The sequence below is a fragment of the Lytechinus pictus genome, chromosome 4 (genome assembly GCF_037042905.1).
Source record: "Lytechinus pictus isolate F3 Inbred chromosome 4, Lp3.0, whole genome shotgun sequence".
Taxonomy (NCBI): domain Eukaryota; kingdom Metazoa; phylum Echinodermata; class Echinoidea; order Temnopleuroida; family Toxopneustidae; genus Lytechinus; species Lytechinus pictus.
The window spans coordinates 12,871,188-12,894,026 of record NC_087248.1 but is presented as its reverse complement, the minus strand read 5'-3'; the positions used below and the strand labels follow the sequence as shown (position 1 = coordinate 12,894,026).

General features: G+C 38.1%; 1 protein-coding gene across 3 annotated transcripts in view; it reads left to right on the top strand.

The window, feature by feature from the left end:
- Positions 1-20,709, top strand: part of LOC129259520 (intermembrane lipid transfer protein VPS13A-like) — a 120,828-nt gene extending 100,119 nt beyond the window's left edge. For all 3 annotated transcript variants that reach the window (XM_064098415.1, XM_064098414.1, XM_064098413.1), the window contains 21 exons: positions 701-853; positions 1,898-2,029; positions 2,207-2,340; positions 2,795-2,930; positions 3,362-3,473; positions 4,055-4,203; positions 4,938-5,180; positions 5,781-5,915; positions 6,221-6,372; positions 6,992-7,094; positions 7,745-7,867; positions 9,019-9,155; positions 9,596-9,791; positions 10,455-10,530; positions 12,209-12,294; positions 13,368-13,445; positions 14,307-14,543; positions 15,371-15,519; positions 17,267-17,390; positions 19,041-19,097; positions 19,552-20,709. In XM_064098415.1, coding sequence (XP_063954485.1) covers positions 701-853; positions 1,898-2,029; positions 2,207-2,340; positions 2,795-2,930; positions 3,362-3,473; positions 4,055-4,203; positions 4,938-5,180; positions 5,781-5,915; positions 6,221-6,372; positions 6,992-7,094; positions 7,745-7,867; positions 9,019-9,155; positions 9,596-9,791; positions 10,455-10,530; positions 12,209-12,294; positions 13,368-13,445; positions 14,307-14,543; positions 15,371-15,519; positions 17,267-17,390; positions 19,041-19,097; positions 19,552-19,623 — 2,784 coding nt within the window. In that variant the 3' untranslated portion in view covers positions 19,624-20,709. The remainder of the gene's footprint in view (positions 1-700; positions 854-1,897; positions 2,030-2,206; positions 2,341-2,794; positions 2,931-3,361; positions 3,474-4,054; positions 4,204-4,937; positions 5,181-5,780; positions 5,916-6,220; positions 6,373-6,991; positions 7,095-7,744; positions 7,868-9,018; positions 9,156-9,595; positions 9,792-10,454; positions 10,531-12,208; positions 12,295-13,367; positions 13,446-14,306; positions 14,544-15,370; positions 15,520-17,266; positions 17,391-19,040; positions 19,098-19,551) is intronic.
- Positions 20,710-22,839: the final 2,130 nt, after the last annotated feature.

Below are 22,839 nucleotides of genomic sequence, written 5' to 3'. Positions count from 1 at the left end.
CTATTACATAAAAAAATTATAATAATCAAAAACGTTTGTTGCATTAAAATTACTATCATGACATTTTACCTAGAACAAGTGATTAAAGAGAAAGATCCCGCTCTTAATATAATGCAATATGCTAATTGGTTGTAAAATGATGAAGACTCATATTTTTGGGGCAACAAAAATGAGGCCAGTGCCTTTCCATTGGCTGGAATCCTGCTTTCCTAATTGTTTTCTCTGTACTGAAACGGAAAAAGACACTGAACTTGATTGCAGCAGATGCACTTTGTGTGCAAAGTTGTTAAAAGTGCGTCACTAAAGGGGCTTTCACAATCGCTCTTGTGATCGTTTGCTATCATTTAGTCACAATATACATGTATGTTGCACACAATCGCAGCGGTTGTAAGCAGTCGCACCACCAATTGTGAAAGGGGCTTAATCTACAGAGATTTGTGAAAATGAGTATGGAAAGAGGGAGAAGCTGTAGGGGGATAGAGATACATGTAGATAGGGAAGAGAGAAAGAAAATGGTAAGTACTGTATCATTAAGACTATGGTAACTACCATAGCTCAGCACCCAGGAAAACATGAATATTTCTGTGGTAGTTACAAAGTCTTCTGAAACGGGCCCCTGATGAAATCATTTGTGTATGAAATACACTATGAGTGGCTGTAAACGATGCGTTTATTTTTTTCTCTCCTGTATGTGTCGTAGTTTTGGCTGGACATCCGTATGTCACACCTTCCGTTCACCAAGCTAGTCACCCTCACACCATACTTCCTTGTACACAACAAGTCTGACCAGGAGCTTTCCTACGCAGAGGATGGGGTCAAAGCCGGGGTCTGGGTCAACATTAAACCTACAGAGGTATGAACTGGGTCAATGAATGAAAGGGGTTTTGAAGGGAGGTCAAAAGGGTGGACTTCCACAATAACTCTGACTGGGAGCTTTCCTACGCAGAGAATGGGGTCAAAGCTGGGTTCTGGGTCAATATTAAACCCATAGAGGTACATGTATGAACTGGGTCATTTAATGAAAGGGGTTTTAAGGGGGGTCAAAAGGGTGGACTTCCACAATAACTCTGATCGGGAGCTTTCCTACGCAGAGAATGGGGTAAAATCCGGGGTCTGGGTCAACATTAAACCCACAGAGGTATGAACTGGGTCAATGAATGAATGGGTTGGAAGGGAGGTCAAAAGGATGGACTTCCACAATAAGTCTGACCAGGAACTTTCATACGCACTTGCGGGGCCAAAGTTGGGTTCTGGGTCAATATTAAACCCTCAAAAGTATGAATGGATGATAGGGTAAAAGGGAGTTAAAAAGGTTGGGGCGTGGAATAGGGAAAGAACGTCTGAATAATGGGATAATGGTGGTGATTATGTCAGTAAAAAAGACATACCAAGTCTGACTCGGAGCGTTCCTACTCAGATGATAGGGTCAAAGCTGGGGTGTGGGTCAACACTGATCCCACAGAGTTATGAATAGTGTCATTGATCGTATATCAAGGAGTTGAAAGGGGGGTTGAGGGATGGAAAAGGGAAGGAGTGGATTTGGAGGATGGGTGGTTGGGAGTATTGTGTTGGTTGTGTTGGAATAGAAAAGATCCATATCAAGTTTGACGAGGAGAACTCCAAGGCACGGGATGGGGTCAATGCACATTTGAGTCAATACTGAACCTTTACATTGAAGACAAGTGTTACATTTTAGGTTTCAGAGGAGGAGCAGATGGGCAGGGAGAGAGAAAGGGGAGAAGAACAGAAGGAGGATCAGGGATTTGGAAGGGTTTTTTTGAGACGGGTGAGGGCAAGGGAATGGCATAAAGTGGCAGTCAGTGGCTTAGGGTTACAAGCCTTGGTCAAAAACTTTTGCGATAGCTTTACAAAAGTTCCATTTTGTTGTAAATATTAGGTGCTTCCATTCTGGCCCGGCTCTGAGTCCATGAAGCTCATCCTGCGGAGGTCAACGACCCCGGACAACCTGAGCTCACGACCTTTCCTGATAGACACACCCTGTACCACTGTCCTGAGAATGGAAAGAGGGGTGAGTTACATAGTTTTGATTTGTTTACATATAGGTTAGTTGCAATCATGAGTTTAAAACAGCAAGATTTGGAAATTGTTGCCAGTAACCTTCTGAGATGCACTTGTAGTAAACTGTAAGAGCATGAGGTGAGTTGCAACTGGACATTCACCAGTCTCATATCATTTCTCTTTTCAGACTGGTGTAACAGTTCAAGTCGAAGGAGGTGTTCAAGAACCTACTACTATCACATTCCTACCATATACCTCAGGACATTCACCAGTCCGGTTAGATAACCTGTGTGATGACGTCAACCTTAGGATAAATCAAAAGTAAGTCATCTCCCTCTGTTGGGAAGGGTGAGGGTTGGTATAGCTTGGATTGTGATAATTTGAATTTTGTACAGATAAATGGCACTCTAAAAACGCTGTACCTCATCATCATTGAAGAGAGTAATTTAGTAAGGTGTGTTTAAATAGAAGGGTCAGTGTTTTTTAACTCCAGTTTAATTCCAACTGATTTAAACTCTGTTGTGTATTGACGAAAGATAGCAACTTGCGACACAAATCTTGAATAGAAGAGGTTCGATTTGTCAACACATTTGGTGCTCATTCAGTTATTTCACAACTGTTTTGGAATAATAACCAAAATTATAGTTTTCTTTACTATTGAAGCATGGGGAAAGAACAGAGTAAACATAAGAAACATACAATGTTCAACAAAATTTTAATGAGTAAGTGAATGGAAGAGAGAGAACATCAAGGAATTTTCCCCTCTTTTTTGCAGAAACAACGGAGGGCGTCACTTAGTTCGTCCACACCGTAGTCTGCTGTATACATGGGATGATCCGACTGCAGAAAGAATACTCATGTGGAACCTGTATAATAGGAACAAGAAGAGCTTTGAATGCCTCATCGACCAGGTAACAATAAGAACTACTCATTCAGCAATAGAAACAGTTCTTCAGTATCTTAACTTTAACTTTTGTCAAATCTTGTTTCATCATTATGTGACAATTTGATAATGTGAATAAGAAGAGTTTTAATTTGCCTTGTTGTCAAGGTAATAATCACAGTTACTGAAAACCAATACAAATATGATTTCATTATATTTTGCTTTAAAAAGTATTGTAGTTTCATCTGTTTTTATGCCTCATTCACTTAGATACATGTTAGCAACAACCTCTCAAGAACAATGCAAGCACACATTAATGGTTTGGCTATTGTAGTATTTTGTATTGCACACGTGTCTCGTGGAATTTGTTCTCACATTCAGGCATTAACCCTTTCTAGTTCAGTGTCTGTTATTTCCCCTTATAAGTAAATCTATCTATTCTGTATTTTTTTTCTACAGGATGGTTGGGGCAAGGTGACAGTTAGTTCAGAGAGTGTTAATCGAAGCACTCTACCCGGTGATGGGCTCTATGTTGAAGGCGATGATGCAAGTGTTTATAGCACTGATGATGGTAAGGATAATAACACAGTCTTATGAGATCAAATCCCATTCATTTTAAGTGCCATTGAAGATGCAGATTTGATGGTAAATTTGTTTGGTAATTGATCATTTTAGCATGTGCTGTAGGTCTATCTTGATAAATAAATACAGGTGGGTTAATCAAAGGAATAGACAATGAGTCAGTATTTAATCCAAGTTTGATTTGACAAGAATTCTTCAAATAAGAAGTATTACAGATGAGTAGATTATGATAAGCAGTGTTTCAAATGAATGGATGAATCCTGCAAACCATAAGGGAAGACTAGCCCATTGGGTAGAGCGTCATAACAGTTGTAGTGTTTTTTTTTCATGGATTTGAACATTTGGGGGATGTAAAATCACTCCAGCAGCTATATGTCAGTCTACACACAGATTAAGTAAATCAGAACATGGTTAAAATTAGATCCTTGAATCGCTAGGGTGCCAAATTGACTGCTGTGGTAAAACAAGCCAGGATGAATATTAAGGAATACTGGAAGTGTCATATCTTATGGAAATGGTGCTATGCAAGGAACCTTCCTGATTGTTATTAATTGATTATTTTATATTCAGAAGAAGTAACAGAACCCGATGGTCTCCTGGAGCATCCGTTGATGAACAAGAAACAAAGAACAACCATCTACTGGGTATCTTACATGGATGGGCTGCAGAGGGTACTGGTCTATACACAGAGCTCAAGAATAGCCAGGGCAGCAGCTCAGGTAATTGATGATGATGCTGTGCTGATGATTGCTTTGTGATAAGTTTATGGAAGTGATTATGGGGATAGCAGTGGTGGTGGTAGTGGTGAAGATGATGATGATGATGATGACAATGGTGGTAATGATGATGATGATAATGGTGGTGATGGTGGTGGTGGTGATGATGATGATGTTGATGATGATGATGATGATGGTGATGATGGTGATGATGATGATGATGATGTTGATGATGATGGTGGTGGTGGTGGTGGTTGGTGGTGGTGGTGATGATGGTGATGGACATAATTATGATAGTGATGATGGCGGCAATAATGGTGATGGTTAGGATAATGGTCATGATGATGGCAATGATGCTGATGATGATGATGGTGGTGATGATGGTGATAATGATGATGACAATGATTATGGTTATGATGATGACAGGAAGATGAGATGATGGTGATGACGACAACAAGATGAGATGGTGGTGATGACAACGATTTTGCACCTGGTGATGATGTGATGAAACTGATAGTGATATTGTTCTACTGCATTCATTGATTGGTAGAGATTAGTATGGCACAAAAAGACAAAGCATGTATAAGTGCACTGTGCGATTATTAACTTTACCTTTGGAATTGAAATCACCGAACATGATTAACCCAAGTAAAGAAATTATACCTCTTTCCTATCCTTTATCCTATTTCGTTTTAAAGTCAAATTATATTTTTATTTCATCTCTCTCCTCTCCACAGGCCCAAGTATCAGAGCCTGCAACCCTGGAATTCCTAGCCTCTCTCCAAGGCATGGGCGTGTCACTGGTCAATGCTGCTTATGAGGAAGTAGCCTATCTGAGTCTGTTCAGCTCCCCGGCCCGCTGGGAGGTGGAGTCTAAGGCTAACAGGTGGAAGGCACTGGGGATGGAGCTGACAGGGGTTTTGGAGAATGCCTGGAAGCACGGACAAGAGGTCATCATTGATGACGATGGGACGATACAGGTAAGATCTTGATAGAAGCATTCATGGTTCATCTTTTTTGCTTTCTTTTCATTGCTTATACTGAGTGAATACTGTTTGAGAGAATGCAAAACCAGTTGATGATAGCTATGATGATACTGAACTAAATACCGTATGAAAATGTTGTTGGTTGAAGTTGGGGTGGGGATGATGATGGTGGTGGTGATTAGAATAATTAGGATAATGGCATTGACGATGGTGGTGGTAGTGGTGGTGATGATGTTGATAATGATGAGGAGGAGGAATATGATGATGATGATGGTGATGATGATGATGATGGTGATGATGATGGTGATGGTGATGGTGATGATGAGGAGGAGGATGATGATGACGACGATGATAATGGTGATGATGATAAAAGTGATGGTGGTTTTGATGGTGGTCTGTGGTGGCGGTGGTCATGATAATGATGATGTGTGGATATATTCATAATTAAGTGATATTAGTGCTATAATATTATTCAAATATATCTTGTGAGACACTGTTTTAAATTCTAAGGAAGACGTTATATTTCTCAATTTACTTCTTTGGTGTAGTTGTTTCTTTATGACATGTTTTTGTACTTTTTTCATCTCCATAAAGGCGGATCTGAGAGCACAAACCATTGCAAAGCCTGTTCAAGGATCTTTGAGGAGAATCCATAACCCAGGATTGTGGCTACACTTCAGGAAATCAGATCATCATCAAGGATTGCATCTAAAGATACAGAAGATACAGGTTGGTGTTTTGGTGTTGGTGATGGTGGTGTTGGTAGTGGTGATGGTGGTGGTGATGGTGATTATGATGGTGATGGGATGCTGGTGGTGCCATATTGATGTTTGTGATGATGATGATGATGTTGGTGATGATAATGATTTCGATCATAGTGGTGGTCCTGATGGTCATAGTGATAGTGTTGATAATGATTTGATCATTACGATTAGAACCTTGAATGAAATAATGATTTTTTTTGTAATGTCTTTTAACCCCTTTACAAACAAGTTAAAATGCCAATAACTTTCTTATATCCATTTTATTTCTAGATTGACAACCAATTGTTTGATGCGTACTTCCCCAATGTATTACATGTGAATGCCCTTCCCAAGGATGTCCTAAAGAAGACTGGTCCCCGTCCATTTGTTGAGGTGTCAATTCTCAGGAGACAGATGCCAGAGTATGGTGCAGATACTATCAAGTAAGTCTGAGAAGTAATACATGTACCTTACCAGTCTTTTACCACTCTTTTTGTTCGGTATTGTCTGAACAGAGGAACAAAGGACATTTTATTGAAAGTAAGACAGGGGCCCGTTACACAAAGCTTAGCAAATCGTAGAACATTTTTCTACAATTGATTCCATCGGCTACAATGTACAATCAATCGTAGAAATCAAGCATACGATTAATCACTAACCTTTGTGTTACGGGACCCAGCTCTTAGTTCTGGAAAATATGTACGGTTATCTAAATTTCCTTCCTTTGTATGGGATGGGAATTGAGGCAACCCACAAAATAAACAGAATATACAAATTAATTATTTGCATTTGCATAGGAACTAAAAATTATTGCGCAATAAGTACATGTACATTTGTGATCAAATATGTTGTGTTATACGCAGTTATGGAGAGATTGTGATGGGTACATGTATAGCACATCACCTTTTTTTTGGCTAACCATTCAAAGCTTCCTTCAAACCCAACATGTAGATCTGCATCAAGTCTGACAAACTGTTGTGCATCAGAATAGCTATCACCCCATTGTTTAATCTAAAGCTTTATTTATACAAAGAATCACTGCTTATTGAATTTCTATTTTAGGTATTTCAAAGTATTGGTTCAGGAGGCTAGCTTGAAGGTTGACAATGGTTTCGTCCTGTCTGTATTAGATGTCTTCTCAAACTTACAAGAGGAACAAGATGAGGTGTGTGATGTATTAAAAACATTTCTTTGCACAGTAGGGTTCTTTATTTGTGTCAGACAAAATCTTTGTTGAGCTGATGTTTCATATCTGCATTAATACTTTAAAATATGAAATATTCATTTCAAGTTTCCTACGTCAAAGATGAGAAGTTGTTTTTACATATTCCCATTTAATATTTTCTTTTTGCGCATGGGTTCATTATTGTTCATGCCAATGAGGCATGTAAATACTGAAGAGAATATAATTGAGTTACTCAATTATATTCTCTTCAGTATTATATAAATGTATTATGGTATGGAAAGAAATGAAGGAAGTATGACAGACAGTTGTGTTAGTAATGAATCTGGAGGAGAATACAAACATTTTCAGACAATTATTTGCTTATGTTCATGTACATTGTTTTTTATTGTCAAGATTTATTTCATTTTCTTTCTCTTGTATTTTATGTGTATTGTCTGAAAGCCATTGGAAGCAATAATTCTATGATATTTCCTGTATCTTGTATGATCGAAGAAACAAATATGAAACAGAGGAAGAAAAAAAATAATAATAATAAGACAGAAGGGAAATTTAAAAAAGAAATAAAAAGGAAGACAGAACTTTAAGACTATACTAGTGTGCATTTTATTTAATATATTTTTTTTCTGTAGGTGCTATCATTACGTGCCGATCTGAACTACATCCAGAGCTCCCTGAAGGAAACCTCCAAGACCATATCAAGCAGTACTGCTAACCCTATCTTCTTTGAATTCTTCCATCTCTCTCCACTCAAGGTATTAACAATTATCAATTTAAGAAGCATTTAATTTAAAGGGATTGTTTGTAAATTTTGCTCACAATTGCGATTGAAACCTTTGCATTTAATTGGCTGGGAGATTTTTTTGTCAACGGAGTGGAGATCGCGGATATGACACTTCATGAAGAGCTCACCACCATCAGCATCATCATCTCCCATGTGCATTTGATCGCTAACTAATGAAGGCCAATCAAGACCACTGTTGCATACTTATTTCGTTCAAAGCAATGAGCAGGAACCAATGAGAAATATTCTCTCATATGCAACCTATTGCAAACCTGTTTTATAAGGCCCTGATGACTACATCTGAATCATTTCATTGACACATGTACAGTACCACTAGTTTGTGCAAAGATGATACACATAGAGTGGTATTCTGATAGCCATGGTTTAGTTAAACCCGGGTTAACTTAGACCACACTTTTATGGAATGCCACCTGTCAACTCATTCACCTGTTGAAATTATTTTTAGACTGCTGCAAAAAAGTTGTCAAAAGTTAATTGAGTTGTGAAATGGGAATGATAAGAAAATATGAAAATAATATGGATTTTAATCAATTAATTGATACATTATAATTTCCATGAAAATAGAAGAAATATTATGAAGCCCAGCATTCCATAGAAGTGTGGACAAAGTTTAAACAGAGGTTTAATTATCAGAATACCACCCATAAAGTTTTATGTCAACCCTTGATTTGGCTATTCTCAAATGTTTTTGCACAGGGACCACTCAGTTCCCTCGGTTCGAGTAAGCAATTGATTAATAATTTGATGATTTCCATGATGGCATCAAAATAATGTTGAATTTGTGAGATATGGGTATCGTTCTTTGGGGATGAGTTTCAGTAATGGGATTCGTATCACTTTTGTGACATTTAGTGTTTGACCAGGTTAAGCGGCTTGATTAACACTTTCCTCCTGGGTCCTGTATTACAAAGCTTAGTGATTGATCACAGGACTGATTTTTTTATTATTAACATTGTTCAATGTGTGCGATCAATCAAACAAATAAACTGTACATTCAATCGCCATGCTTTGTGTCACCCCCCCCCCCCCCTCCTGATCAAAACTTAAACATGGCTTCACATCAGCCATAGTCTAAAACACATCATATTTTCTACCCCTCAGTTCATTGTGAGTCTCTCACTGAGCGGGGAACCACACATAACCAATGAGAAGCCTCCATCCTTTCAACGAGATCTCGGGCGTGTCCTACTGGAGAGCATAGGATCCACACTTACAGAGGTCACTGAAGTAGAACTCAAGTAAGTGATCAGGAAAGATCATGTGACTGTTTATTTTGAGATGTTCATAAATATATAGTGCAAAGTTTGCAGCAACCCCTCTCCCAATTTCTTACAAGTCTTGTCATAATTCTGCTATTTGGATTTATATTAGTTCTCTAATAATAGTAATAATGATATGCAACATTTATATATTGCTTGATACAATTGTTTCTAAGGCTGCATACTACTACCCCGGCTTTAGCACGGCTATCTTGATCGGATGTTCGAGCATTCAAGGAATTCCTTCCTACCGACTACCCATTTACTACACCTGGGTGGAGAGTGGCAAGTGATGCCTTGCCGAAGAACACGAGTGCAGCGGTGGGATTTGAACCCCGGACCTTGTGGTTCAGTGTCCGGAGACTTATCCACTGAGCCACAACACCTCATTCTCACATTCTCTTGTAATTTTTTTTCAGGCTGGGTTATTTTGAGAGGAGGAATGCCCTCTTGACGACGGCGCAGCTGACGTCAGAGGTTCAAGCTCATTACATCTCACAGGGAATAAAACAAGCCTACGTGTTCATCCTAGGCTTAGATGTACTCGGGAATCCCTATGGGCTGTATAGAGACGTCAAGGAGGGCATCAGTGATCTCTTCTATGAACCGTATCTGGTAAGAATGGTGGTGATGGTGGTGATAATAAATAATAATAAGTGTTGTCTACCTAGAAATTCTATTCCAAGGCGCACAAGAAAAATAAAGAAGAGAGTTTGGATGATGATGTTGATGATGATGATGATGATGATAGTACATGTACATGTATGGTGGTGGTGGTGTTGATGATGGTAATGATGTTAGTAAAGATGATAATAATTGATGATGATTATTACAATGATAATGACGATGATTGTGATGGTAATGATGATGATGATGGTGATGATGATGATTATGGTGATGATGATGATGATGGTGATGATGATGATGATGATGATGGTGATGATAATGATGATGATGATGATGATGATGATGACGATGATGATGATGACGACGATGATAATGATGACAATGATGATGATGTTGATGATGATAGTGATTTTGATCATAGTGGTGGTCCTGATGGTCATAGTGATAATGTTGATAATGATTTGATCATTGCGAATTGAACCTTGAATGAAAAGATATTTTTTTTTTTATGAAGGATATTCTGATGAAAATAACAGTATTGCAGAAATTCAAAGGTTGTATGCGAATGCCTTTGTATACATTGTCACAGATTTATGAAGAACATAAAGGCACGTTCACATTTTTTTTTTGGTGCTTGTTCTTTCTCATTAGGGATTGATCCAGGGTCCAGGAGAGTTTGCTGAGGGTCTTGCCAAGGGTGTACAGAGTCTACTTGGACACACAATAGGTAACATACTATCATCTTCAAAAGGTTATTCATATCTTTTCTTCCTCCCCATTTCTTGTCTCGCTGTTTCTTTTCCCCATCCTCAACTTCTTCCCCACTCACCCCCTCTCCACCTCCACCCCTCATGCTCTCCCTCACACTCTTACTGCTACTCCATTTTGTGTTTTTGTGTCTGTAAACTATGTATTTTGGCAAAGAAAGTCATGTATTCTCTTCTTATAACTATTTTTATGTGGCTTTCTGTATGCACTTTGAGTTCCCCGTCTTTATGTTCAGAGGTATTGCGATGAGCAATTTTGAAACCATCCTGATACCAGGGGGGGGGGGATGTTTCACTAAGATTTAAGTATGACTTATTGTTGCACTTAAATGCCGATGCGTATATGTTATACAACATGCAATCTTATTGATTATTACACAGTAGTGCGCATCCTCTTGGCAAAATCCGACCAATGCGGTCATGCCTTTTATAACGCATCCAACTGGGCATTTACATGTAAGTGTGACTCTGAAGTCATACTTAAGTCTTTTTGATACACCCCCCAGATTGTTTAACAAGTTTTTGTCTCACCTGCATAGCAGAGTGAGACTATAGGCGCCGCTTTTCCGGCGACGGCGGCGGCGGCGTCAACACCAAATCTTAACCTGAGGTTAAGTTTTTGAAATGACAGCATAACTTAGAAAGTATATGGACCTAGTTCATGAAACTTGGCCATAAGGTTAATCAAGTATTACTGAACATCCTGCCTGAGTTTCATGTCACATGACCAAGGTCAAAGGTCATTTAGGGTCAATGAACTTAGACCATGTTGGGGGAATCAACATCAAAATCTTAACCTAAGGTTAAGTTTTTGAAATGTCATCATAACTTAGAAAATATATGGACCTAGTTCATGAAACTTATACATAAGGTTAATCAAGTATCACTGAACATCCTGCATGAGTTTCACGTCACATGACCAAGGTCAAAGGTCATTTAGGGTCAATGAACTTTGGCCGAATTGGGGGTATATGTTGAATTACCATCATAACTTTGAAAGTTTATGGATCTGATTCATGAAACTTGGACATAATAGTAATCAAGTATTACTGAACATCCTGTGCAAGTTTCAGGTCACATGATCAAGGTCAAAGGTCATTTAGGGTCAATGAACTTTGGCCAAATGGGGTATTTGTTGAATTACAGCCATAAATTTGAAAGTGTGTTGGTCTAGTTCATAAAACTTGGACATAATAGTAATCAAGTATCACTGAACATCCTGTGCGAGTTTCAGGTCACATGATCAAGGTCAAAGGTCATGTAAGGTCAAAGAACTTTGGCCACGTTGGGGGTATTTGTTGAATTGCCATCATATCTCTATAAGTGTATTGGTCTAGTTCATAAAACGTGGAAATAAGAGTAACCAAGTATCACTGAACATCTTGTGCGAGTTATAGTAGTTTTCAAAATCAGCACTGCTGCTATATTGAATCGCGTGATGCAGGTGAGACGGCCAGAGGCATTCCACTTGTTTAGTAATTTAATTTATTTTAATTTAATTAGTAATTTAATTGTAATTTAACAATTCTGAAATTAGATAGTGAATTTAAAATTCATTAACAGCATAATCTTTGAACCCCTTTGTAACTTGTATAACATGTAGAACATCCTTATCATTTGTATTGATGTCTCTTATAGGTGGGGTAGCAGAAGCATTTGGTGGTGTGTCAGGAACCTTGGGCAAGGCCCTCTCTGTTCTCTCCTTTGATGAGGATTTCCAGAGGGTCAGTATCAAAGACACATCTTTTTCTTTATTGGGAAATCAAATAGAACTACATGTAGAATAGAATTGGATTGCAATGAAGTCTTATAAAAAAAAAGAAGTATTTTTGCATGTACCTGATGTAAATTTTGCCCTGTTCACATTTGAGAGAAAGTTGAAATTCCATAAACAATATCATTTTCAAGCTAGATACTTGCAATCTACTATTTACACAATTTGCAATTTGCTGCAGTTTCCATAGCCCTTTTTTTAATAAAGGACTTAATTTGTGGAAATTACCATGGCAACATGGATCAACAACCAATCAAAATCAAGGTTTTGATGGTAATTACCATAATGGCAAAGTTACCATAATTGTAGGTCTTTGTGAAATGGAGCCCGGAAGCTACTAGTACATGAAGTTGGTTAAAGGAGAATGAAACCCTTGAAACCAGCTGAATCCATATCAAAGAGAAAAATCAAAGAAACATATTGTTGAAAGTTTGAGGAAGATTGAATGAATAATAAGAAAGTTATGAGCATTTGAATATTGAGATCACTAATGCCATGTAGATCCTCCCATTGGCAATGCGACCAAGATCTGTGATGTCACACACGTACAACTCCCTCATTACTTTAGTACTTATTTCACTTATATTCTCACTTTTATAGAGTCTATCACAAGGTGAGGTGTTCTCTTTATGAGAGGACAAGTACAGAGGTTTCACAACATTATATCATTGATGAATCGTTTGTCATATGATTAGAAAGAGCAAAAAGAGATGTTTTGGGGTATATTTTCAGTGTCCAAAAGGGGAGAGTTGTTCATCTGTGACATCATAGATCTTGGTCGCATTGCCTATGGGAGGATCTCCATAGCATTAGTGATCTCGACATTCAAATGCTCATAACTCTTCTATTGCTAGTCCTATTTTACTAAAACTTTTGTTGATCTTATTCTTTGATTTTTCTGCTTTCACAAAAGCTAACTTGCTCCAAGAGTTTCATTCTCCTTTAAAAGTAATGTTGTGGCTAGGAAATTAATACAGACCCTTTTCTTGTTATTAAACAGTATTTCTGTTTGTTTCTGTTTAGAATCGAGAGAGACGTATGAGGAGACATCCAGACAGCTTTCCATTCCAGCTTCTCAATGCTGGCCAGGGTTTTGTCATGGTATGAACTTTTATCTGTACACTTCCATTTCCCCTGAAAAGTAAATATTCAAGTTGACAGTTATGCAGCCCTACGTTTAACAAATCAAAGAGATTACAAAACTTTCTAGGAGACAGTCAATTCTGTTTAAATCCTATGGGATAGTCTTTGGTCTATCAGGGTGGTAACTTCCCCCATCTATGGGGCCTTTGAAGGGATTCTTCAATCAATTTCATTTTGTTAATTGTTCTTCAATCCTAGGGGATAGTCTTGGGGCTATCAGGGGTTGTAAGGTCCCCTATCCATGGGGCACATGAAGGGGTTCTACAATTCTTTCCATTTTGTTGATTGTGTTTCTTGTATCTATCAGGGGTGGTATCGTCCCCCATTTATGGGGCCTTTGAAGGGATTCTTCAATCAATTTTACTTTGTTGATTATGTTTAACTCCTTATTCGGGTAGTCATCTGTCTATCAGGGGCTGTAGCCTCCCCCATCTATGGGGCCGTTGAAGAGAGTATCAATGGATCTTTCAATCAAATCTATTTTGTTAATTGTTCTTAAATCCTAGGGGATAGTCCTGGGTCTATCAGGGGTGGTACCGTCCCCCATCTATGGGGCCCATGAAGAGAATTTAAATGGATCTTTCACTTAATTCTACGTTATCAATTGTTCTTCAATCCTAGGGGATAGTCTTGGGTCTATCAGGGGTGGTAACATCCGCTATCCACGGTGTCCATGAGAAGGGTATCAAGGGATTCTTCATTTGATTTCATTTCGTTGATTATGTTTAAATCCTAGGGTTGGTAACCGTCCCCCATCTATGGGGCCTTTGAAGGGATTCTTCAGTCAATTCCATTTTGTTAATTGTTCTTAAATCCTAGGGGATAGTCTTGGGGCTATCAGGGGTTGTAACATCCCCCATCCACGGTGCCCATGAGGAGGGTATCAAAGGATTCTTCAAGGGAATCGGTAAAGGATTGATGGGTCTCATCGTAAAGCCCCTCGGAGGAACCATTGATGCAATCACCTTGGTCCTGGAAGGTGTAGAGAGGGCAGCAGAGGCTGGAGAGCAGGTCGTAGGTCGTCTCAGGATACCAAGGTTCATCAACCCAAAACAGGTAAGATTTGATGTTGAAATATTTTTACTTCTTTCTATCCAGTCTGCTTGGTGTGTGTATGTGTGTGATTCAGTTTTTACAGACATGTATCGGCCAGATATAATTATTTATGTCTTGGACCAACCTTTAACTTCAATATCCGAAAGATATGACCGGGGATTGAACCTCTGCATCAATTTGTAACTTCCCCACATACATGTAGCTTGGATTACAGACGCATGCCACAATGCCCAAATTCTGGTTTCTGTCGGAGGATTCTTCAAGTGAACACCCAGCTCATAGCTCAAATGAAGTCCCAAGACAGTGTGTTTACTTTTTTGTTATAACCTCAAATGGTAATTTAATCTTAAATTTCAAGTTTTAGAGAATATAATTATCTTGAAAAGTTGTGGAGGTCAACTGACAACAAACACTTTCTTAAGACTTATTTTTCAGACTACCCAGAATTTCTAACAGTGTACATTCCTTGCTTGAGTGAACCTTGAATCTAGCAGTTATATAGAAACATGTAAAATTGAATCAGTAATAAACCAGTTTACTAAATTGACACCAGGGCAATTGAATAAAGTCTATGCATCTGACCACCTTTGTGTCAGACCTTCCTGAAGTAATTTTTCTTAGTTTTCTTGTTCATATGAGTGGTTGTAAGTCTCTCAAATTATGCTCAGAGCAGTTCATGAAGTAAAGTCACATGGAGAAGAACAGGGGTCAGATTTATATTAAAGGTTCATTGCATTATGGAATTGCCCACAAGCTAATTTTTTATGACTGCACCGCCATCGCTACTCACATTTTCTCTCTTTTTTAAAACTCTCTCATCCCCCAAGGGCCTGACTCCATACTCCCCATACAAGGCTGTCGGTAACAGCATCTTACACAACATCAGACGCAAGGAAATCTACAACACTGATATCTACTATGCATATGCCACTGTGTCATCGGACAGTACTCCGGATGTGGTCCTCATCACAACAAGGTTAGTGTGGTCCAGACTCGGGTACCTTGTCAATAGTTCGAGTCGTGTCTTTCATGCAGGAATCCTGCAACCGGCTTTTTATTACCAATTCTCACACTTCAAAACAAAACAATGAGGAATGCAGGAAAGCCGTTAAGAAACAGGGTTCCCAGCCCATCAGGGAAAATCATTTTACTTTTCCAGTCAGGGAAAAATCAGGGAATTTGAAAAAAATACCTCAAATCAGGGAAAAATGCCTCAAATGAGGGAAAAATCAGGAATTTTTTATTGGCCAAAAAGTTGAAAGCATGGTAGTCAGTCAGACTCTGTTATATTTTGTTGCATATCAAACAACATCCATTGAATGACTGGTTATGGTGGTACTAATTAGTTTTACATTATTGTTTTTATACTGAAAAATGCATTGGAATTCACTGCAACAACTTAGAAAACATGCGAAACTGGGAATGGGTTTAAATAATTATCAATCTGGGAAAAATCAGGGAAATTTGTTTTCTTGAAAAGCTGGGAACCCTGAGAAAAGACGCATGGTGCCTTTTTATAGCGGGATGCCTGCTTAAAGACGGCGCACAAGCTCTTGACAAGGTACCTTATCTGGTTTTGCTCCTATATGGAATAGGGGTGGCTGTATTCAATTCACATTCTCTCGGTCATCACACTTCCAATGCCCTCCCGTCTGCGTGATTCAGTGCTGCATTCTCCATCATCTAACCAGCCCTCCTACTCTCCACCTCTTCTTCCATTACTTCTCTGGCTATCCCCTCCACAAACTGCCTACTTTTGCCCGTATTCTGAAGTCGGGTTTATCTTAAACTCAGATTTAAAGTTGAGGTTTAAGTATTGATAGCCAATTGTTACATAAATCACTAACGGTAGAGATATCATATTTCAGCTCATTTGGCTCTCAAATCATTCATAATTGTCTAGGAAGTATAAATAGATGATTGTCTTCACCATCGATGAATCAAGAAAGAGCACAGTAAACATAAGAAACATACAACTTAATAAAAATTTTGACACTTATGGCTTCCCATAATTTTAGCACAGAGTTAGACCATGGTCTAAGTTAAACCTGACTTCAGAATACGGGCCAATGAGCTCAAAAGCCCTTCTTAAAGGCTTACAGTGTAGAACATATAAATTGAAATTTTATTTTCAATACGTACACTTAGAATCTTTTCAAAAGTGATTTTCGGAAAGGACATGCCCTGCATCTGTGTAACAAAAAGTGGGAAGTTCAGGTCAATCAAAAGGTATGAAGTATGTGCACTTTCCAAACAACATGTCAATTATAAGGATAATTAATGTTTTTCAATTATTGTGTACAGCCAATGTGCAAGTTTAAAGAAAATGGACACATTCAGAAAAAGGCTTCAAGTATTTACACACAAGCTACTTCTATGTGAAGTAACCTCCATATGAAACATAAAAGTTACAGTTTTCCCCAGCCCTTATTTCTGATGGCATTGTCATCGCACTCTCACCTTTCAATTGGAAGGGGGGGTCATAGATTCCAAACCTCAGCCATGCTACTAATTTCCTTCGGCAAGATATCAATCTACATAGTGAAATATATGGGTACCTTTCAGGAATATTCATTCATTACATACTTGAAATGCTTATGCACCATGGGATGACGGCACCTTGAGCACCTTGCCTTGTGGATCTGTATGTTCTTCAAGTTGCATTGTAATGATTACGTATCATTATTACTGGACACTTTGTATTATCATGGTTTATTATCTAGGCGGGTCTTGGTCCTAGAGAAATGCCGTTGGTCTGGAGGTTGGGACCTGGAACAAGGAGACCGGTTCAAGACCATTCTCACCTTTCCAAAGAAAGATGGCAATAAAATCGTCTTTACTGCTGTGGTAAGTCACCAATATTCTTTTGTAACTGATGATTATTAAAAACACCTGGGCTCCGTCTTACAAAGAGTTACGATTGATCTGATCAATCATAACTCTATGGAAATCCATCAGTGTCATAATTTATTTCTCCGAAAAATTTGCACAATGTCCTTTGTATGCAAAGAAGAGTGCAGTGAATTTTCAAGAAAACAATGAATGCATCTTAGCTAGAAAATATTTGATAATAATATTCCGCATTTATATAGCGTTTTGAACAAACATGCATAATAGATGTTGACGTTGCTGGCCGTCCATAGTTGCGATTGATCGGATCAATCGTAACTCTTTGTAAGACAGGCCCCTGGGCTCCATAACACGAAGGTTTGCAATCAATCGCTAAATACCATTGACCAATCAAGATCATTGTTGTATGCGCGCTCTGTTTAAAATACTGACCAGGAACCAATCAGTGCGGTTCTTTCATATTTGCAATTCATCGCAAACCTTTGTGTTACGGAGCCCAGTTCAATATTTCCAAAGTTTATGTGTAGATTATAAACCAAGGTTTTTCCTGGCAACATGAACGCTTGCAAGAGGTTGTTGGACGATTGCTAGATGTCATATCAACTAATATGCAAACTTGCTTCCAAATGTTTCTAGCTAACAGGTGAAAGACATACATTTACCTTGCTACTGGGTTTCCAGGAAAGCAAAATTCATGCGTATTGAGTGGTTCCTCTTAAGATTGTGACTTTATCTGACATGTGTTCATTTGTTTTCATTGTAACATTACAGTATATTTGGCACATTCAACCAAAGTAGCATCATGCCAATTGAGATTAGAATCCAAGAATCACAATCAGCTACTATGTCATCTTCAACCAGGGTCTGACCAGGGCCCCGTCTTACAAAGAGTTACGATTGATCCAATCAATCATAACTCGATGGAAATCCATCACTCATAATTTTTTCTATAGGAAATTTGCACAATGTCCTTTGTAAACAAAGAGAAGCACAGTGAATTTTCAAGAAAACAATGAATGCATGAGTATACATCATAGTTAGAAAATATTTTGAACAAACATGCATAATACATGTTGATGTTGCTGGCCGTCCATAGTTGCGATTGATCGGATCAATCGTATCTCTTTGTAAGATGGATTTCATGACACAAATAGTCAAATGGTTTTCTCTGACAACTCTTATAAGCTACTAAAGTTATTGCATCTGGCTCGCTGAAAGCAAATTTGTCAGTGAAAAATCACTTGGAAGATGGTTACATTTCAAGCGAAAGCTTACCAAAAACAGATAAATCTTTCCCCGATTGTGTAAAAGGATTTTTTTTTTCATATCAAATCATGGGACCTGCCTCATAAAGGGTTGTAATCAATATCAACTAATCATGGTTATTTGCAGTGTGATATTCACCTAATCTCAAACCAGATAGTCCTTGTAAAATGCCTAGTTGATGCGTTTAAAAATATGAGAGTGCTTACCATTTAAAACTTTAACCAGAAGGAGACGAAGACACAAAGAGACAAGCTCTGGATAAGAATGTGACTTCTTGGATTTACATTCTATGCATTGGAACCAGTAAAATGTAATAATGTATTAAGTTGTGTAGTATTCCTATTTACTTTAATTAATTAATATTTTTCCTCTGATTTTCAGCATGAAGGGAAGCAGAAGAAGAGAGAGATTGTTTGTCAAAATGCAGAACTTTGTCAGGTACGTTTATAGTAACATATTGATACCCATGATGGTATGAAGATCTCTGAGGCATGTTGCAGGAATAGTTGCAATAAAATGCAACTCTGAATAATCATATATATTGTAATAATAGGGTAATAATATCCAAATCCTTTGGAAGCGCATACAGACGTTATTCATAATTTGTTATGCTCTATACAAGAACTGACTATTATTATTATTATTGATGAAGAAGAGAATTCTTTAATTGATGGGAAATATTGTGTTTGTGTGATGTTACATAATTATGGTAATGATACATGAAGTCATAAATAAAAAATAAAAAGTTGCATTCAATGTCAAGAGAATGGTTTCATATCATATAGTGTGTAATCACTTCATAAAGTGTAATCATTACAAACGAAACTCATTTCATGACCATGTCATGAATCAAATTCGTCATTAAATTTTTACTTCTTTTATCTTTCTCCAGTGGGTCCTCGTCAGGCTGGAAGAAGCCCTCCGCAAGTTCCAGCAGGAGAAAAATCGGATCGTGACCATCTAAAAGTCCTGCTGGCTCCAAGGAGCTCCGTTCTCCAGGTAGGATGTTGGAGAATGCTGGAGACGAAGAGGGAGAACTGGAGGCAGCATGAGGTTATGAAAGGCGGTCTTTTATAAAATAAATTGTAGCAGTTTTTATGGGGAGTTTGACAAATGTTGCTTACCAAGTACCAGGTGTTGTACATAACCCTGAGAGGAATTAGTCTCCAGGTGAGGTGCTGGAGAATGCTGGAGACAAAAGAAGGAGAAGTGGAGACATACAGAATCAGACCATGAACTAGCTAGCATCAGTTTTTATGGGGAGTTTTACACAGGTTACTTACCCAAGTAACAGTTGTTGTACGTTGACCAGAGAAGAACCAGTTGTCCGACCTACAGAGGTAATGTAATGCTCCACCTGTCATATCATATATGGCAGTAATTATCTCAGGCTAAGCATTGTCTGTGGTGAGATCATTGTCAAATTTCATTTGTGGGGATATTTTTCTCTTTTTTCTTCGTTGTTTCAGAAAGAAAAAAAGATCGCTTCATCCTATCAGTAATTTGGTCCAATGTTTAATTTCTTTTAATAATATTATTAGCTTTCAACTGCTATGGAAAGTTAGAAGAAACCATGTAATTCCATCAGAAACATACATGGTTCTTTTATGTTATGGCCTAAATTTTTTTTAATGTTCATTGTTACAAAGGCCAGGAAAATAGATACAGATTGAGATGTAGAATATGCAAAGAACATGGCAGACGAAATATAATAAGAAGATGAGGAATGTATGTACTTGTGATTTGAAATATCTTGTTCATTTTCATGAGCAGATCATGTAGATTGGGTATTTGTTTTGTTTGCATGTGCTTCATGTTTGCGTACTTGTGTATTTCTATTACCTCATTATTCTGGCTTACATCCCATGACAAAAACGGTAGAGGGAATGTCATCGATGCGAAATGGATGATTGTTTCTGGTAATGATAAAGATTTGTTTATCCTGGAATGTTAAGAACAGTGATCCTCCTCATGGTTAGGAATTCCTGCCTTGCATATATTTAGAAATATATTTCTTGAAAGCCATAATTTCCTCTTTGTTTAGAAACAACAGAGCTGTACATGTATGCTGCTTCTTATTTTGAAGAACAATCCCTTTTTGTAGTGCTCAAATTAAAGTACTGTATTGGACAAGCTTGTGGATTCACTTGATTACAACTTGCAGCTTTGAGCATTGCCAAAGTCATATTTTGCCAATTACCTCATTTATGGTTGGAAAAAAAATAGTATTATTTTGTAGATGGATCCCTTTCTTAAGGCTGACCAGAAGCTTGATGATAAAGTCTTTAAAATTTTAAGGAAACATTGCCAAATGAGTGCAGCTGCATTTTTAAGTCTTGCAAATCAAAGCATTCAACTTTTTCATCGTGAACTGGAAGTAGTGGGAGGCAAAACTCACAATGCAACTCATCATTGTCTTGCAAAGGCAAAGTTTGAAACTGGCAATTCTTATTTGTGTTTGTAGGAATATGTATTTGTATGTTTTGCTGATGTATTTTAGAGATATAATGTACCTGGTAACTGATTGTGAATATACATGTAAACGCTGAGTCACGTTGAGCAGGCCAGGATCGCGTAACACAAAGTATAGCGATCAATCATATGCTTGGTTTCCATATTGAATTGTACATTGTAGTTAATGCAATCAATTGTAAAAAAAAAAAAAATGTTCTTCGATTATTGCTAAGCTGTGTGTTACGGCCCCCAGGGCACCATTCATGAAGCTTGTAAGCTCTGACAAGTTGTTTTTTGACAGATACTATTGCCCTTATCCTGAACTCTTGTTTAACTTAAACTATTGTGTGAAGTTGTGGTTTGACTATGGTAAGCCAAATGTGACATCAGTATCTAGAATCAGATGATACATTTATCATCATATTTGGCATTTAAATCATGAAGAAAAATCTATAAAATGATGACAATAGTTTTCTTCACTGTTATACCATGGGAAGGACCCAAGTTAACGCAAGAAGCATTGATAAATTTTAAACATATTTTTGACATGATAGCTTTTGTAGCTAAATTTAATAAATAATACAGGATTTGTATAGTGCACATAGTACGTATCCATCTTGCTAAGTGCTCAAGGCGCTCCTAAATTACCCCGGCTAACTTAGTCTACCGATTCCGGTACGCACAACTTGAGGAATTACTTCCTGCCGACACCTCTTTACCTCTCTTGGGTTGAGTGGGGCACAATGTGGGTAAATTTCGTGCTGGAGGAAAACACACCATGGCTTGGAATCAAACCCACGTCCTTCAGAATGAAGACGAGAGTCTTAACCACGATGCCCCCAGAAGTTTAGCCAAGATTTAGACCACGGTTTAAGATAAACTAGAGTTCTGAGAATATGAGCCATTAAACAGTCAGAGACAGTAAGATGTAATGATAATGGGTAGTTAATGATCCCCTTGTTCTATATTTTTTTTATTTCCCTAATGTAAAAATGTACTATATTACTTGTTTACAAATAATTTAATTCGCACAGATTTTTTTGTTTACTATTCAGAAAGAAGCAGTTTATGTAATGTGTTTTATATGTTTCAATAGATTAAATCCAACATGTATAACTCTCAATGTAAATGCTTTCTTTTTGTCTTTGATGAATATCTAATAGTATGTGCAATGGGTCAACTTACTATTATTTAATTCGAATTCTAGACCTGATAATTACACAATTTTGAGAGCGAAGTTGGCTCAGTCGGTAAAGCGTCTGCCCGTCGAACCAAAGTTCGTGGGTTCGAGTCCACCCCGGGCGGATGACTGAAGCCAGTGCGTTGTGTGTAAACGTCTCTCCCCTGTTCATATAGATGCAGGCTATGTTACAGTGGAAAACACTCCATCCCTCGGATAGGACGTTAAATGGAGGCCCCGTGTAGAGGAGAATCACCACCTTTGCACGTTAAGAACCCACTGCACTATTCAAATAAGAGTAGGGGGAAACCCCGGTGTAGTGGTCCACCTGCATTCCCCCAACCAGTTATCGGGAGGAGAGACCCGCGGGTCACAGTTCTGTGTGCACGCCCTTCTTGGCAACCCAGATTGGCTGGCTCCTCCAATGCGCCTTTGAATGTCTTTGACAGATATATGGCGCTATACAAATGCTGTGCATCATCATCAACTCATCTTATGAATTGGACATGAAAATATTGTGCCAAGTTATGTATTCCAATTGACTGC